Source organism: Halyomorpha halys, unplaced genomic scaffold, assembly GCF_000696795.3.
Source record: "Halyomorpha halys isolate HHAL.00 unplaced genomic scaffold, Hhal_1.1 Scaffold1348.1, whole genome shotgun sequence".
NCBI classification, from domain to species: domain Eukaryota; kingdom Metazoa; phylum Arthropoda; class Insecta; order Hemiptera; family Pentatomidae; genus Halyomorpha; species Halyomorpha halys.
The window spans coordinates 178143-194828 of record NW_027115660.1 but is presented as its reverse complement, the minus strand read 5'-3'; the positions used below and the strand labels follow the sequence as shown (position 1 = coordinate 194828).

The 16686-nt window shown below is 30.8% G+C and overlaps 1 protein-coding gene across 5 annotated transcripts in view; it reads left to right on the top strand.

Annotated features, from left to right (window-relative positions):
- Positions 1 to 16478, top strand: part of Ubr3 (Ubr3 ubiquitin ligase) — an 89381-nt gene extending 72903 nt beyond the window's left edge. For 3 of the 5 annotated variants that reach the window (XM_067052677.1, XM_067052678.1, XM_067052675.1), the window contains 11 exons: positions 1094 to 1281; positions 2132 to 2430; positions 3058 to 3194; positions 5072 to 5237; positions 5879 to 6110; positions 7507 to 7722; positions 10087 to 10358; positions 10846 to 11000; positions 14031 to 14214; positions 15289 to 15560; positions 16207 to 16478. In XM_067052677.1, coding sequence (XP_066908778.1) covers positions 1094 to 1281; positions 2132 to 2430; positions 3058 to 3194; positions 5072 to 5237; positions 5879 to 6110; positions 7507 to 7722; positions 10087 to 10358; positions 10846 to 11000; positions 14031 to 14214; positions 15289 to 15560; positions 16207 to 16324 — 2239 coding nt within the window. In that variant the 3' untranslated portion in view covers positions 16325 to 16478. The remainder of the gene's footprint in view (positions 1 to 1093; positions 1282 to 2131; positions 2431 to 3057; positions 3195 to 5071; positions 5238 to 5878; positions 6111 to 7506; positions 7723 to 10086; positions 10359 to 10845; positions 11001 to 14030; positions 14215 to 15288; positions 15561 to 16206) is intronic. The other 2 variants (XM_067052679.1, XM_067052676.1) reach the window with 1 other exon arrangement.
- Positions 16479 to 16686: the final 208 nt, after the last annotated feature.

The following is a 16686-nucleotide window of genomic DNA, read 5'->3' as shown; positions in this document are numbered from 1 at the left end:
TTTTTTAAAACTAGTTTGCTCTTGTATCAAAATAAATTTTTGTAATACTTTTTTTGTCATGCTCATACAAACCTAAAATAAATCTAAATTTTATATTTTTAACTTAAATTCTGATATCTAAAAGATAGCTTGGGTTCAAATTAAAAACTTTAATATTAAATAGATAGTAGAATGTTATTTAAATTTTATAATATAAAAGACTCTTAATCTCAGGGCGGGTTTCTAGCCAATCAGAAACAGACAATTTTACTATTAACACTTAATTAAATTAATATCTATTTTACACATGTATTTAAATTTAGGTATAACAAAACTAACCAATTTCACAATCTTCTTTTGATGGTTCTTGGTATCTTCTTTTCTCTAATGTTATGTTCTACCGTTAAAAATGGCTTTCAGTCCTTCCAAAAAGCTATGTCTCTCTCACAACAATGGCTTCCAAACTTTCCCGCTTCCAGCTGACGGACGTCCTCTCACCAGGCAATCCAAACTCAGAGTCCCTTTTTCTTCTTGGGTGACTCTTGGTTTTCTTCATTTTTCAAGATGTCCACCCTTACTGGACAGAAATTGATGAGGACCTCCTCATCCTGGAAACATCATTTCCCAATCGCGCTCAAACCATGAATGCTTGCCAAAAACCAAAACCTGTCTCGATGTTGCATGTAAACATCGATTGTCGCACAACAGTTAGGGATTTTTGCAAATGATTTTCTTTCTGAATATTATTCTTTAGCACTATTTCTTGACTTCTATTTTTTCTTAAATTTACTGTATTTTCAATTATGATGGGAAGAGTTAAAATAGTTTTTATGATATTTGAATCTGCTCAACATGGCCTTGATTCCACGGACTTTTTGAAGGATACGTACCGCCATCTTGGTTTTGTTTTGAATCACAAATTTATTATGGACAATAAAAATTGGTTAGCTTGTTTTTTGGATAAACAAAACAAATGAACAATATTAAAATGATACATAAAATAAAACATATCAAAAGCCCTTTATACATCAAAATATACTATTTACTCAAAAAGAGCATATTACAATATACACACACATATGAAAAATTAATGAAATTATGCAACTTTTCTTAGGGAAAATGTATTATCTACAAGAGATAAACTTTGGCCTCGTCACCCAGAGGAAGGAGAAGAAGAGAGAAGAGAGCGGGAGGAGAGGGAAAGAACAGAGCGACGGAGGAGAGCGAAAGAGAGGCAACAGAAGTTGATGGAAGAGTTTGCTTTTAGACAAAAACAGTTCATGGAAAAAGCCATGGAAACAGGTAGGAAAATATGGTTATTATTGTATTTAGCAGCTATCTTTAAATTGGTAGAACTAAGTTAGTGATAAGTTATCTAATTTTTAATTAATTAATACCCCTCAAAATTTGAGATTTTATCTTTGAAGAAGCATAAAATCCAAAATTAGAATTAAAAATCCTTCCATAATTTTTCGTCTAAACTACTTGGCTAATTTTTATTTATTTTTTTATCTGGTTCTAAAGTCATTTGTCTACCAACAATAATAGTTACTATTTGAGGATTTCAAGGATCAGTCTTGGAACTTATAATTACTAACTATGGTGCCTAATTAGAGGTTTCATACATGATTTCATATCACTATTCAATAGACAGTTTCATACACTATTTTGAGCATTTATGAAGATATTAGAAAAGTATAAAGTGTCCGTAATCTAAATTCTGATTTTGAATTCTAGCGGTTTTCTAAATACCTTAAAATATTCTGAAAATAAAACCAGAACTGATGTCAATTCTACCTCAAATATTCGTCATAGAGCTAAAATATTAAATTGGTCACAACATGTAAGAATTAATAAATCAATCGCACTCAGCATTTTATTTAATTCAATTTTATTAAATAAATTATTTTCTCTAAGCAAGGGCACGCCATCTTGAGCTTATTTATTTTTTGAAATTTTGTAAATAGTTTACTACTTTGTCGAGTTCTGATTGACTCTATTTTTATGGTGGCTATATCCTAAGACCAATTAACAAATAAATAATCCATTTTGCAGCCTGACAAATACTGTTTGAATTCTATAGGACTCTTAATCTTTGGTGAATGATTGTCCTAGAGGAAAGACTAATTTTTCATTTCATTTGATCCTATAGATGAAGAGGGCATGGAGTGGACTGAAGGAAATGGAGGATCTACTGCTAGTAGTTCTCGATCGCCACGGAGGAAAGAGTATGATTGTGTGATATGCAGCCAGAGCTCAGAGTCCACAGATGACAAACCAATGGGCTTAGCAGTGTTGGTACAAGCGAGCAGTGTTCTCGGGCACCGCCGGAGAGAAGGCACGACCCCACCAATCCTTCCATTGTCTGATGGTGAGAGAGCACATCGTCAGGACACTATGGCTTATGCTTTTGATTCTCATGTCGAGAGCTTGAGTAGGGAGTTCGATCAGGTTAGTTGAGTTTTTGTAATAGATAAAGAACTTTATTGTATCCATCCTACATTATTTTGCATTTTTTTTTTAACATATAAATATTTTGTGGAGAATAATTGTTCAAAATGGATATGTACCAAACATATGAAGATAAATATACATCTTAATACAGCGCCTTGACCCTTTCCTCAACACTTTCCTTAAACTAATGTATTATATTAAAAAATGGTATTATTAATTGAAGTGAGGGGTCCTTATAAGTAGGTTCTAAGTACAAAATTTAATTTAATAAATTTTTATCATGAAATTTTCTTTTTGACCTAAACTGACTGATACCAGCAATGGAGATAACAATGAACTGGAAATATGTTAATTTAAACAAAGGTTTAAATTATTTTTTCCTCATCATTGGAAAGTTATCAGGTGGATCTGAGGGATGTTTATAGCAATATTTATTTGTATTACATTTTGATGTTCTTAACAATTTTTTTTTGTTAGGTTTTATAATCTATTTCAATATAATTAAATTGTATTTAACGTACTATTTGATATAAAAAGTAGACAAGCAATTGTAACTGGTATATCATTTTGGTTCTAGTTTGTTTAGTCTTATTGGCATCATTTAAAATATTTTAACTGTTGCAGCTATCATGGTTGCTATCAGTTAATCTTGGTTGGGAAGGAGGTGTTCACGTACAAACTTGTGGTCACCATCTCCACCTTGACTGTTTGAAATCCTACCTGCGATCACTTAGGACTCAACAGAAAGTGGCTGCTGAAAGGTAATGTATATCTAATACTTTTTTGTACCTATAATCTCATCTCATAAGTTATATATTTTTATTTTCATTGTATTTTAACTTAAATTGTTAATAGTTTGAAAGCTGATTTATATATACTGTTCTTTTGTTATTTTATCGTTGGAATGGCTATGAAGTCAACAAAATTTTAATAAATCTATTCATGTTTTTAAAATTTCTTACACCTCTGAATTAAAAAATAAAATTATTCTGATGAAGATGGAGCTCTCCCTTTCATTTTTCTATAAGAAATTTTTTAATCTTTCTTTTATATACAAGGTTGGAAATAATGTCTTTAGTTTAGAAATTGAGCATTTATTAACCAAATCATTACTTCTAGTAAATTATATAATCACCTTCATTTATGATGACAATTTCCTATCTTTTTGGAAAGTTTTCGATTCCCTTCTTATATAGATTAGGTACCTTGAAATCAAAGAAACCTTAAATGGAATTTTCAGCTTCAGTTTTATCTTTAAATGTTTTTCCAGAAGAAAGTACTGAAGGGCTATGATGGGCTGGATGAGGAAGAATTTCCCATTTTAAGGCCTTCTGTTTTTCATGAGTAATTCTAGCCATATGCAGTTATGCATTATGTTGTAGCAAGATTACTCCTCGATGATTGATCAGATCAGATCTTTTTTTCAACTGGTTTTCAGTGAAATCAGTCCAATTTCTGAAAGTATGTTTGAGCAGTTATTGTTTAACACATCCTCTAAAGTTCAAATTACACATTGCCTTATATATCCCACAAAACATATAAGAGAATATTTTTTTTGTGTAGTCCAGGTTTAGCAGTTGGAATACGTTGCTGACCTGGGCTTAACCATTGTTTTCATCACCAAATACTCAAAAGTTCAAAATGCACAATACCTCACATATCCCACAAAACATATAAGAGATTTTTTTTTTTGGTGTGTTCGAGGTTTAGAAGTTGGTATACGTTGCTGACCTAGGTTAACCTATGTTTTCTTCTTCAAATACTCAAAAGTTCAAAATGCACAAAGCCTCGCTTATCCTACCAATTATTAGAGAATTTTTTATTTGTGTAGTCCAAGTTTAAAATAGGAATACATTGCTGACCTGGGCTTAACTACTTTTCTCTTCTCCGAATATTGATGTGGAGAACCCATTGTTTAATCCATAATACCCATCAATGCGTTTAAGAAAAGGATCCAATTCTAATTGAGCTAATAACAAAGTACAGATGGTAACGCATTGAAGTTTTTTTGTTTTTAAATAATGGGGAACCCGAATCCCACACTTATTGATCTTGCCCAGTTCTCAGAGATGATTCGATACAGTGGTATGGGTAGTATGAGTATTGCGGTTATTTTCTGACTTGAAAATTTTGGATTTGATTCCACCAAATTTTAAGAATGTCCTGGTCAAGATCTTTTGGTCGAGAAGATCCTCAACAAAGTTAACATTATCAGCCCGAAAATTCACCATTTTTCACATTTACTGAGGAATGAAGCATAGTGAATCTGGATAAACTTATGTAATTTTTCTGTGAGCTTCACTTGCACTAGAACTGCTTCGAAATTCGTAGAGCATATAGTGACTTAATGATTTTCATTAATTTCCTTGGTTAAAAAATACAAAATAACAATAAGACTTCATTAAAGTTCACTATTAACTTAAAGAGGAGGAATCAGACAATGCTAAAATGCAAAACACATTCGAAGATAATATTAGACAACCTAAATAAAAACATTTTTTGCAAAGTAAACAGAAAAACTTTCTTTCCAACCTTATAGCTACTATTTAAAATAATTTATTTTATTTTCTAAGCCTGCTTGTGATGACAATTCACTTCATATTTTTCCCTTATAACAAAAAATTATTTTATTGTGCAGGGGGGAGTATGCATGCCCTCTTTGCCGACAACTGGCGAATTCCGTTTTACCCTTACCACCCCAGCTGGGCGAGACTGCTGCAATGGTTAGATCTCGTCCAAGTAGTCTGTCTTCGATCATCCCCGAACTTACATCGTTTCTGAAAGAGAATCCACCGTCGACTCAGGTACGTAGTCTTATATATGAGTGATTCAATAAAGCTTTAATCATGTAATAAAGCTTTTGATTTTTTTTTTCGGCTTGTTCATTCAATTATAAAAAGAAATAAAGTAAATCAAATGAAATATTTTTTAATTTGTTTATCTATAATATTAGAAATGTGAAATTAGAAAATAACAATATATATATTCATTTTCATTATAAAGTATTTATAACAAAGCTGATTTAAATATTTGTTTTGTCATTACCAAGGCCTGGATTTTTAAGCATTATTGAATATTTTGATTTATAAAAATAAATATTTAATATTTTTATTTATTTTATTTTCTATTAATTTTTAATCCCTTCTATTTATATTCCTAATTCAGAACCTTTTGTAGGCATCAAATTATTATATTTTAGCTATCTTATTGTTTATTTAAAGATTTTTTGCCGTATATTTTATAAATGTTTACTCCATATTTCACAGATTTTGATTGCATATTATATGGCTTATTCAGGGTTTTTTTTACTGTATAAATTTCTAGGCTTTGGTCATGAAACAATTTTAAGAAAAAAATTACACTATAATAATTTTTTTTTTTTTTAGTTTATTCAAAACCTGTTATGTCTTGTTGGTTTATTTATTGATTTGTATTTTATTGATAGCAGGTTTCGAATTTGATGGAAGCAATGGCAAAATCGATGGAAGATATGACAAATGCAACTTACTTGAAGTACAAACAAAAAGTAGCCACCCGACTTCCTCAAACATTGTTCCTATTCGTGAGCTCAATCGCTAGAACCAATCTAGAAGTTGAGTTAGTTCAGAGGGGTGGCAATCTTGTGACCCATTCAGGACCAGAACCAAATCCCCTCGTTCCAAAAAGATCTTGTATAAGTGAGTATCAAAATAAATTGAATCTTGTCGTATATTTGTTTAGAGGGATCTGATCTAATAATTATTAGTTCTGAGGATTATTTTACATGTTTTGCTATTGTAAATACAAACCATGTGTTTGCAAATATCTGTGTTCCGAGGAGTATCAGTACATCAAAGGTAATTTGTTGTGTATGGAGTTCAGTGTAAATAAATTCTGTTTATCCGTGATGTGTTGAATTTTTAAATTTTTCATTTAAACGTTCACTACTCATGTTATTAAATCTTTCATTGTTTTTTAAAATATCAAATGTGTGTTAAATAATTGAAAACAGTTTACTTCTACATATTCTTCTAAGGCTTCTATGATCGCTGCTCATACTTCAGGAATAAAAATTGAAATTAATGGCTTGTAAACTCTATAAAGATATAGTTATAAAGATAATGTAATACAAATTTAAAGATATTGTAATATAAATATAAAGATATAATTATAAAAATATATACATTCAAGGCTGCCATAGGAATCTCATGTAGCCACAAAGCAAAGAATTATTACTTTTTATTCTCCTTACTATTTCTTGAAACAATTAGAGGAATTAATAATTAAAAATATTCTGGTAACATATGACAAATATTTTTATATAAATTACTCCTTTCATTAGTGCTTAAGTCATGTCAAAGTTTTTTCCTCTTTCAATACTTAGTTTACATTAGGATTGTATAATATGTTTAACTTTCTGAATATCCACACTCACTAATGATAGTTTAAAAAGCTGGTTAGCACGCAAAAAAAGATGATTGGAGCCCCATAAAGATATCTTGATAGGTATCTAAAAGATGATAAGAGCCCCATAAAGATATCTTGATAGGTATCTAAAACAGTTGTAGATGCACTGGTACATGTTGAAATAATAGGTACCAATTGTAGAGGAAACTTACATTCCAGCTATTTTTTGAGAGTTTGTTCTGGTGTTTAATTAATTTTAAAATACTGATGGTATCTGCTGAAATTTTAGATTCTACTGCACATTCTGTTTAAAAATCTCTTTAATTGGTTCAGTATTTCATCTGGAAAAAGGGATTTATGCAATAGAAAAAGTATTTAACATGTAATGAATGAAAACTAATCTTTATTTCTTAGCAAATGATCTACTAAAAGTAATATGATGGAACTCAAACATTATATTGCCTGGACCAATTGTTTTGCTCAACTACCAAACCTTTTTTTGATGAATGGTAGAAGTTGATGAAGAATGCTTATTTTGACTTTTTGTCGAAATAACATTTAAAGAAATTCTTTTCTATTTTTGTATATTTGTAATCCGGTCAGGCCCAGTGTGAAAATATATTTGAAGTTAACATTTTGTAGAATAAGGTCATACTTAACACAGAACTTTTTCTTCTTATATTTCAGTGCCCCTCTTGCACGTGTTGGCTGTGCATGCAAGGCTGCTAGCCCATTGGCCAACTTGGGAAACATGGCAACAACTGTCGTACCTTGAACCAGAATCTCCTCAGCAGCCACCTGTACTTGTACCGATTCATGTTGCTCAAGTACCCATTCTCCTCAAGGACCCTACAGCTCTTCTCACTCACTTCATCCTCCTTCTGCCACTTCATCTTGATCAAAGTGAGTAATTGTACCTTTTGTGAAATGTTATCAAAATGGAACTTCCCTCGGCTGGTACATAACAAACGGACGTCTTCTATAACCTGCCAATTTTATTTTGATTGAGGCCATATTACTTACTTTTCATTGTTTTTAACTTTATTGAAACTTTTAATAAACGGACATTTGCATAGTTTATTAGTACTTTTTGTTTCTAAAAAGTCTTTCTAAACTGAGCAGTAGAAGAAAAAGAAGACATGATTTCTAGAAATGTCAAGTGGTTACAGCTAATATTGCCTGATAGTGGGAATTCTTAGAATTATAGATTAACAAAATGGCCTATTGTATAAAAGCAAATCTTTTTACTGTTTTAGAAAAATATTTTTCTTTTCACTCGCAGTGTTATACAGTGTATAACACGACTAGTGATAAATGTATATTAATAGTGTTTGCAGAGAAATAATTTTTGACTGTTTTTTTAATGGATAATTAACTAATATAATGAACTAACTGATATAAATGTTTTGACCTGGGCAGAATAGCCTGAATGAAGTTTTAGAGTTTTTAAATTATATGTTTGCAAAGTGGTAATGAGTAGATGTCCCTGAAGATGGCCGGATTGGCCGAAACGTTGGACGAATAAAAGAAATAAAGTTTTGAGACTATAATTGGATAGTATTTGAGTTATTTATTAAAGAATTACCAGTCTCAAGAAAATATTAACATTATAAATTTGTAAATTTATTTACTTGTGTATTCTTTTATTTTACGAACTTTCAATAACATTACCATGTTTAAAAGTTTTTTTTATTTAAAAAATATTTTTATTTATTGTTGTAGATTATTTCACATTTTCTAAATGTTTTTTAGATATACAGTAATTTTCTTAAACTATCATGCATGACATATAGAATAACTTTCTAGAGTCCTCACTCATTAATTCACGTCATCGTGAATACCTCAACGCTTTTTAAATATGGTTCGATTTAACTATCTTTTAGTCTGGTTCCCATTTTAAGTAAATATTTCAAAAGTGATATAGCTTCCTGGGCCCTGTTTCAAGTACAAACTAATAATTTCAACTAATTAATCTTGTAGTTTGTATTTGGTACAATTTCACTGACTTACACAATTCTGCCAGATAATTTTTTACTTTTAAATTCATGTAATATCGCTGATAGTCGTCCCCATTATGAAACAAAATGTATTAGTGCTTGTACTTTATGTTTGTTTGCTTGTATTTATGGACTAATACTATTATCTTTTATTATGAAACAGGCCCCTGTTTGTTTTAGTGGGGCAGGTTCATGAGGGGAATGGTCCCTTCATGTTCTATTAATTCCATGGTGTAGCCATAGCTATACTATACCACCTTAGCTGGACTCATATCAATACGTTGTAATGCCACAAGGCAATAAAAGGGAGAAGACTAAAGCTATAGGTTTTGTATTGTTTTCAAACATTTTTATTTCATTATAGTATTTTTATAAATAAGTATAAACATATAAAATATGCATTTGTACATTTCAACTCTTAGCATGACCCTCTATGAATAAGGTGACCGTTCTTGATTTTTAAAACTCATAATTTTAAACTTGCCCATTTGTAAAACTGGGTTAATTATTAATTACTTCCTCTCTAAGTTATTGAAAACCTTATGTCCCTTGAGATATCTCAGTTATGCAGTTTACTCTGTACATGTTTTTGTTTTAAAATTTGAATTCAGTTTTTTAAAACATTGTAATTTAATAAATCACTTGTACTAGTATAGTTTACTTGTACCAAATAATGACTGAAATTGTTACAAAAAATTTATATTAACTTTAGCAGAAAAAGTTGAATTAAATAAAAAAACGTTAATGAAAACAAAATTAATAAAGCATCCATGTTCTCACTTCTCATGGTAGTTTAAAAATTCAATACTTACTACTACTTACTAAATCTGTAGAGTAATCTGTTAAAATAAAAATTATTTTATATCAGGTTGCGAAACTAGCTGTAAGTTATTGCAAATTATAGGTCCCTTGAGATCCCAGTTTTGCAGTTAACTGTATAAAATTTTACAGCTATAAAATATTTTTGTATTAAAATTTTTAATTCAGTTTTCTTTAGACTTTGTGAGTAGATGCATCAGTTATTACAAGTAAAGTTTATTTTTCCTTTAAAAAGGACTGAAATGATTAAAAAAACATTTATGTTAACTTTGACAGACAAATTTGAACTAATAAAAGTTACTGAAAAAACATCCATGTTTTCACTTCTCACCTTAGTATAGGAAAAACAATAATAATTGTTATTGGTCTATATTTCAAACCCCAACCTTCACTATTTTAATATTTTTCTTTTTCGTTGATTATAATTGTTTTTATTTTCTATTATTTCCAGCATATTTCACATGCGTCATAAAACTGCTTTACAATTTACTCTACTTTCAAGTAGTAGTCCAGGCTTCTTGTCGTATGACTTCAACCGAAAGAAGTCATTGGCGCTCCGCACCACCTACAGATCCGAGTGAGCTAAGACTTAGCACTCTGGAAGAAGCTATGTCTCGGACTATTCATGCCCTAGATCCGACTCAATTATTTATTGAAGATCTTCCACCCATGATTGATGGAGCTGGTTCCCAAGAATTAGACAAACAGCTGTTGGAGAAACAGGTATTTTTTTAAACGGTTACTGAAGAACTTATATTTCATTATTACACTTTATTAATTTAGTTTTGTTCATCTTAGGCACTATTTAAATATTATACATGATCTGTTTATTTAGGAAGCGGTGTTAGTTCATTTTCCTAACAAAATTGAGTCAGGTACCTTAATAGTTACAGTTTTAAATAATCTTTTCATTCTGAAGCAAATTTTTTCTAATTTATTTAAAATCATTATGGTTTTGTTACATGAAACTTTGCTGGTTAATGAATTGATGAAAAAGTTTTTGTTTTTTTTAAGTGGCCTAAGTCCCATTGTGAGAGTTTCAAATGAATAGGGAAAGTATTTTACAATAAAATTTTCACGACTCTGCTTATCAACTTAATTTAATGAGTAGTTAAATTATCAATGTGCAATGAATTTGTTATAAACTTTTTAATTTCAAATTGTAATCATTCTTGTTCAGATCTTTTTAAAAACTTTTTGTATTTTTCAGGTACAAAAACTCTGCTTACCCTTTTTACGAGTTGCAGCTTTACTTAGACATCACATGTATGACGAACCACTGCCAGAGATAGATAGCCCCGATTCAGAATTCGTCAGACTTGTGTACTATCTTGAACTAGTCAATGAAGGCATGTCGTGGTCTAGGTAAGTAAGCTTAGTATTTAGTATTTTTTAGATCGGGTTATGTACATTTTTATTTATTATGTTGAACAGTTTTCTGTCTTAATAAAACAAGCATTGTTACAACAACTCTTCTTTGCCGTTTAAGGGGTAATAATCAAATAATGATATAAGTGTTTTATTGATATGATTTCATTTATTTGGTTGATCTTAGGAATAATTCCTTTCTTTAGATTCAGTTTACTATTTGGAACTGTTAACTATTTGGAAGTATTGGTTGTTGTTTGCCATTGAAATTTCCCTGTGTAATGTTCTAGAGGTGTACAGATCTAGAGGTGGTAGATAATTACTCTGTTCCAAAGTTTCCATAAATCCCTTTGCAAGATAACATTTTTTTCTATGAAGTTACAATTATTTGCATTAATTTTTTCAAAAGGGAGTTGATCCTTTTTTTTTTTTTTTACTTCATTTCTTTATTTTATGATCTGAACATTTCATGGAGTTTACACATTTTCAAGTTTATTGTCCTAAATAAAAAATATTACACAATCAACAGTGTTAAAAGATAAAAGAATATCAAATAAATTATTTTAATTCAATCGTTTTATTTTTCAATTAAAATTGCTATTAACACCAATTATTGAACTATATGTTACTATTTGCCAAATTTTTTGTTAATAATTTATTGATATTTACAACTGTATACACATATATACAACAAGTAAATTTGCTGTAGGTGACATAGTAACATGATAAAAACATGTGGAGAATCTACCCACTGATAGAACTCCAATAACATTTCTAGAGAAGAAGATCTCGAGGCCATCTTCTTTTCAGATGCCTAGGAGGATTATTAGGTAATGAAGGAGAAGCCAGGTTAGAAACAAGTGGATTTGGGTGGTTGAGAAGTTTATTATGGAAGGAACGGTATCTGGTTCTGGCCAAATCGGCAACATATGGAATATTGAGGTCCTGATGGATGACTTGATTTGTGACAAAGTAAGGAGCATTAAGGATTTTACGAAGGATTTTGGACTGTAAGGATTGGATTCTGGAGGAATTTGATGGTTTAGTGGAGCCCCAAAGCTCAACTCCGTATGTCCAGATAGGCCTTATAATAGTCATGTAGATCAGTCTTTTGTAAAGGATTGGCAATTTAGACCGTTTGTCCAGTAAATGTTGCAATAGTCGGAATCTACGAGCAGTTTCTTGTCTTTTTAGTCTTGTATGAGGATTCCATGTCAGTCGTTTGTCGAGATGTAGTCCTAAGTAACGTCAATTACATCAAGAAAGACTCCCGAGCAGTACATTCCGCGCTCCAATGAAGACGAGACAACATCAACCACACGATGGCATTGCTGGATAGTGGAGTGGAATGTTCGGAAACCAAACTGGTGATCTGGGATTATGTGGTTAGAATCAAGGACAGGGTACAGACGTCTTAAGATGAGTTTCTCAAGGATTTTGCCCATGATAGGTAACAAAGCGATAGGACAGTAGGAGGATGGGTATTCAGGCGGCTTTTGAGGTTTGGATAATTTCCATGGGTCAGGAAAGTAAGTGGATCTGAGTACAGCATTGTAGATGTAGGTGAGGAATAGAACGGATTTTCGAGGAAGATTTTTTAGAATATGGGATGTAATTAGGTCATAACCGGGAGCTTTGCAGGTAGGTAAATTCTGAATGATGTTGGATATTTCTGAAGGATGAAATGCTTTAGTAGGAAGGGTCATTTGGAGTGGAATGTTTGATTCTTCTTCCATGTATTCGATGTGGGTTGGATTAAGAATGTCATGGTGTGGGTCAAATGTTTTTGAAAGGTGCTGACCGAATACCTAAGTTTTTTCATCGTCCGATTTAGTCCATGTTTGTGATTCAGTAAGAAGAGGGTGATTAAAATTTTTGAAGTTAAGGAGCTTCTTAGTGGCCGTCCATAAGGGTTTGTCAGTAGTCATGAGGTTTTGAGTTAAGTTCGTTAAATTTTGTATTTTCGATTTTTTAAGTTCTATTTTGAGTTTGTTTGTTAATGTAGTATATGTTTTATCTGTGGGGTATCTAGTCCTGTGCCACTTCGCTCTTGCACTGCGTTTTTTCTTTAATAAGATGCAAATGTGCTGTGGCAAGTTAGTACACATAGTATTAATAATTTTACTGGTCGTCATGTATGCAAATTCTTATAGAGTCTGTGAAGTTTTTTATTGCTTCGTCACTGTCATGTTTAGTTTTAGGTGGGTTTTTTAAGTCCAGTTTGTTTTCCAAATCATTACGAAATTTGTCCCAGTCAACTCGTCCTTTAATCAATGCCAAAATTAAAATTTTTAAAGTTAAAATTTTGGAATGAAAAATATTAATATTTCTAAATTTTGGAATGAGAAATATTAATATTTCTGAATTTTGGAATGAGAAATATTAATATTTCTGAATTTTGGAATGAGAAATATTAATATTTCTGTTTAAATTGGAGTTTATCAATTGAATCAACTGAAATGCTCATTTGGAAAATTAGAACGGGAAAATATTGTAAATATATAAAAATATTTTTTCTGAAAGGAGCTAGGATTAATTAATTTGAACTCAAAGTAGGGTGGAAAGAGAAAGTTACGCGATGTGCACATTAAATCATATTTTTGTAATAACATTGATTGACAGCAGTTTTGAGTTTTTGATTTTCTTTATGTAGATTTTTCCTTAATTCTTATTTTTCTCTTCTATTGTTTCTTAAATTTACCGTAAATAAAATCATGATTGGAAAAAAACTAAAGTTGAAAATATTTGAATCTGCTCACATGGCAGCGATTCTATTGACTTTTGAATGGCAGCGCCATCTTGACTATGTTGAACAATGTTTTGTACTCCATATTTGACTGAGCAAAATTGGTTAGCTTGCTTTTTAGTTTAGTAAAACAAATGAACAATATTGAACATTAATACATAAAATAAAACAACTGAAACTATTTATGTATAAAAAATAACTATTTATCCAAAAAGAGGATATTACAGTATATAAATGTTTGTTTGTGTAGTATTTTATATTTTTTATTTGATTATTTTTAGGTTTAATGCTGCTGTTGCCCTCTCATGGCCTTCAAAACGTCATGTTCTCGAATGGATGAGAGAACTCGGGGAATTTATTAACAGAAGTCAGGTGGCAGCCCGGGGTTTACTTTCAGAGCAACATATATCATGGACGCAACCACAGCTATTGAAACTACACACACTTTACGACAGAATATTTCAGGTATTATACTAAACTAGCTGACCAGCCATTTGAGCATATATATGTAGATCAAATGAACATAATCAAAAATTTGATATTAACTATTTTATTTGATAAAAATTAAATATTCATATACATTATTATCTTTATCTTTTAAATGAGTGGCTATAATCTTCCAGAAGATGTATAAGTTTTTCAGTTATTCAAAAAACTATTTTTTTTTTAGGTATTAGAAATAATTTTTTTTTAACCATTCTGGGTAAAAACTTTTTTTGAACCTAGCTGTATTGCATATCTATTGTATAAGGTGACCACTGTTAATAATTTCAAATTTTATGGGCATTGCTGTTTGAAATACACTGATTAATAAGTCAGTGTGTTAGTTATTACTTTAAAATGTTAAGTAGAGAAAACTTGCTAAAATATTACTCCTAACAGTGCTCTTTACGTTCAATAATTTCTGAAGTACAGTTTTTCAAAAAGCAGCCTTTTTACTTCTTTTTTTTCCAAATAAGTTATAATCAAGATTTTGTGAACTTATTTTGGAAAATATGGAGACTATTACTACAAAAATATTCACTATAAATTACTTTGTGGTGTATCTACCTAGCTTTAATTTGAGAGCTCATAGACATCTATAGTTTTAATATTCCCCGAGAGTTAGTTCTTTAATTGAATTTCCCTTTTATATTTGAAACACCTTTTTGAGATTTTAAAAATCCTTTCAACATAGAACTTTATTTAATTTTCTAAATCGTAAAGTAGGATTAAAAAATCATCCATTTCTCTCAAATTAATTTTTTTATTATATAGCAGCTTTATTCACTTATGTATTTAATTATCAATTATGTGGAGATCTGGTTTGTACCATTTTTTTAAAAAGTAAAATAAAACTCCAATTTAGTCAACTGTAATTATTGCCATAATGAGTTCAAAACAGCCTTTGACATACTTACCAAACCTTTCATTTGATAAATAAATTTGTAATTCATTTATCGATAGCTGTCGGTCATTATTATCAAAACTATAGAACTTTTGCTAACTTTAAAGTCAAGATGTGAAATAATTGTTCTTATTGTTTGTACAATTCTCTAGTTTTATCACCGGCGACAGTGCTCTCAGTGTCAGAGTGTGCCAAGGGAGACATCCATCTGCCTCCTTTGTGGTGCCCTGGTTTGCCTGAAAGAAAGTTGCTGTAAACAGGCCAACATGTGCGAAGCAGTGCAGCATTCCATCGATTGTGGAGCCGGTACCGCAGCCTATCTTGTTGTTACTAGCAGTTATGTAATAGTCATCAGGGGTAAGCGAGCCTGTCTCTGGGGTTCTGTATACCTGGACACATTTGGGGAAGAAGACAGGGAACTTAAGTAAGTTAATTAATTATTAATTTAATGAAATATCACTAGACATTTTTATGCTATTGAAAGGACTTATACCTTTTATAAATGCCACAAATTTGAATCTACTAGGTTAATTTTTATTTAAGATAGAAGACAATGTATTTATAATTGTTTAAATAATTCTGAGTGGTATATTATTGCCTTCTTCTTCTATATTTCCCTAGTTTGTGCCCTATTCTAGCATGAAGAGGCCTCTGCCTAAGCCTCACCTTCTTGCAGAGTTGCTTAAGTTATGTTTTTCCTCCAATCCTTTGGATGTATTCTTAAGAGAGAAATGCTTTATATAAACCCTGACCTGTTTTATTACTTAATTTAAATCAATTTGTTACTCAACTATTTTTAAAGATGAATATCTTCAACAAGATCTGTCAATTCCTACCCCTTACCATTCTTTCTCATCTTTCTACTCTAGAAATGTTTTTGGAGTTCTACCAATGGGTTGATTTTCCACAAAACTGCTTCATGCCATTGTAATATAATTCATCCCCATTTACTTATTGTTTGTTTATTTAATATTGTTGTATATTTCAATGAATAAATAAAAATAAAAAAAATTTAGCATGATTTTATATCCTTTCTTTAGTTAATTTTAAAATGTTTGCTAATTTTTCAGGCGGGGTAAGCCATTATACCTGAGCCCTGGTAGGTACCAGCTGCTGGAGCAGCAGTGGTTGGCCCATCGCTTCGACCACACTAATAAGAAATGGGTTTGGCATAGGGATGCTCTCTAGCCCATCTGCCCTATCTTTTAAGTTAGCTCTTTATTCTGCCATTTATTTCTTCCTTTCCTAAATCCCAGCAACAATTGTTATTTAAAAATTATCTCTATACCATTTAGTCGTCATGTTAATATTGATCGTTTTCTAAATAAACTGTTGACACAGATGCGCCTATCTTCTAGGAGCCTAAGATATCTTTTCTAAGTACTATAAACTAGACAATATTGTAAAAAAAACCTATTTAGGTAATATCTGATTCCAGTGAGAACGGGAATCAAATTATGAAATCAATAGAGGTTATTTAGTTTTAAAAGTAAAAAAGGACTGTTAGTGTTCTCTGTGTGTTTTGTTTTAGATTATGTCAAATGTTTTAT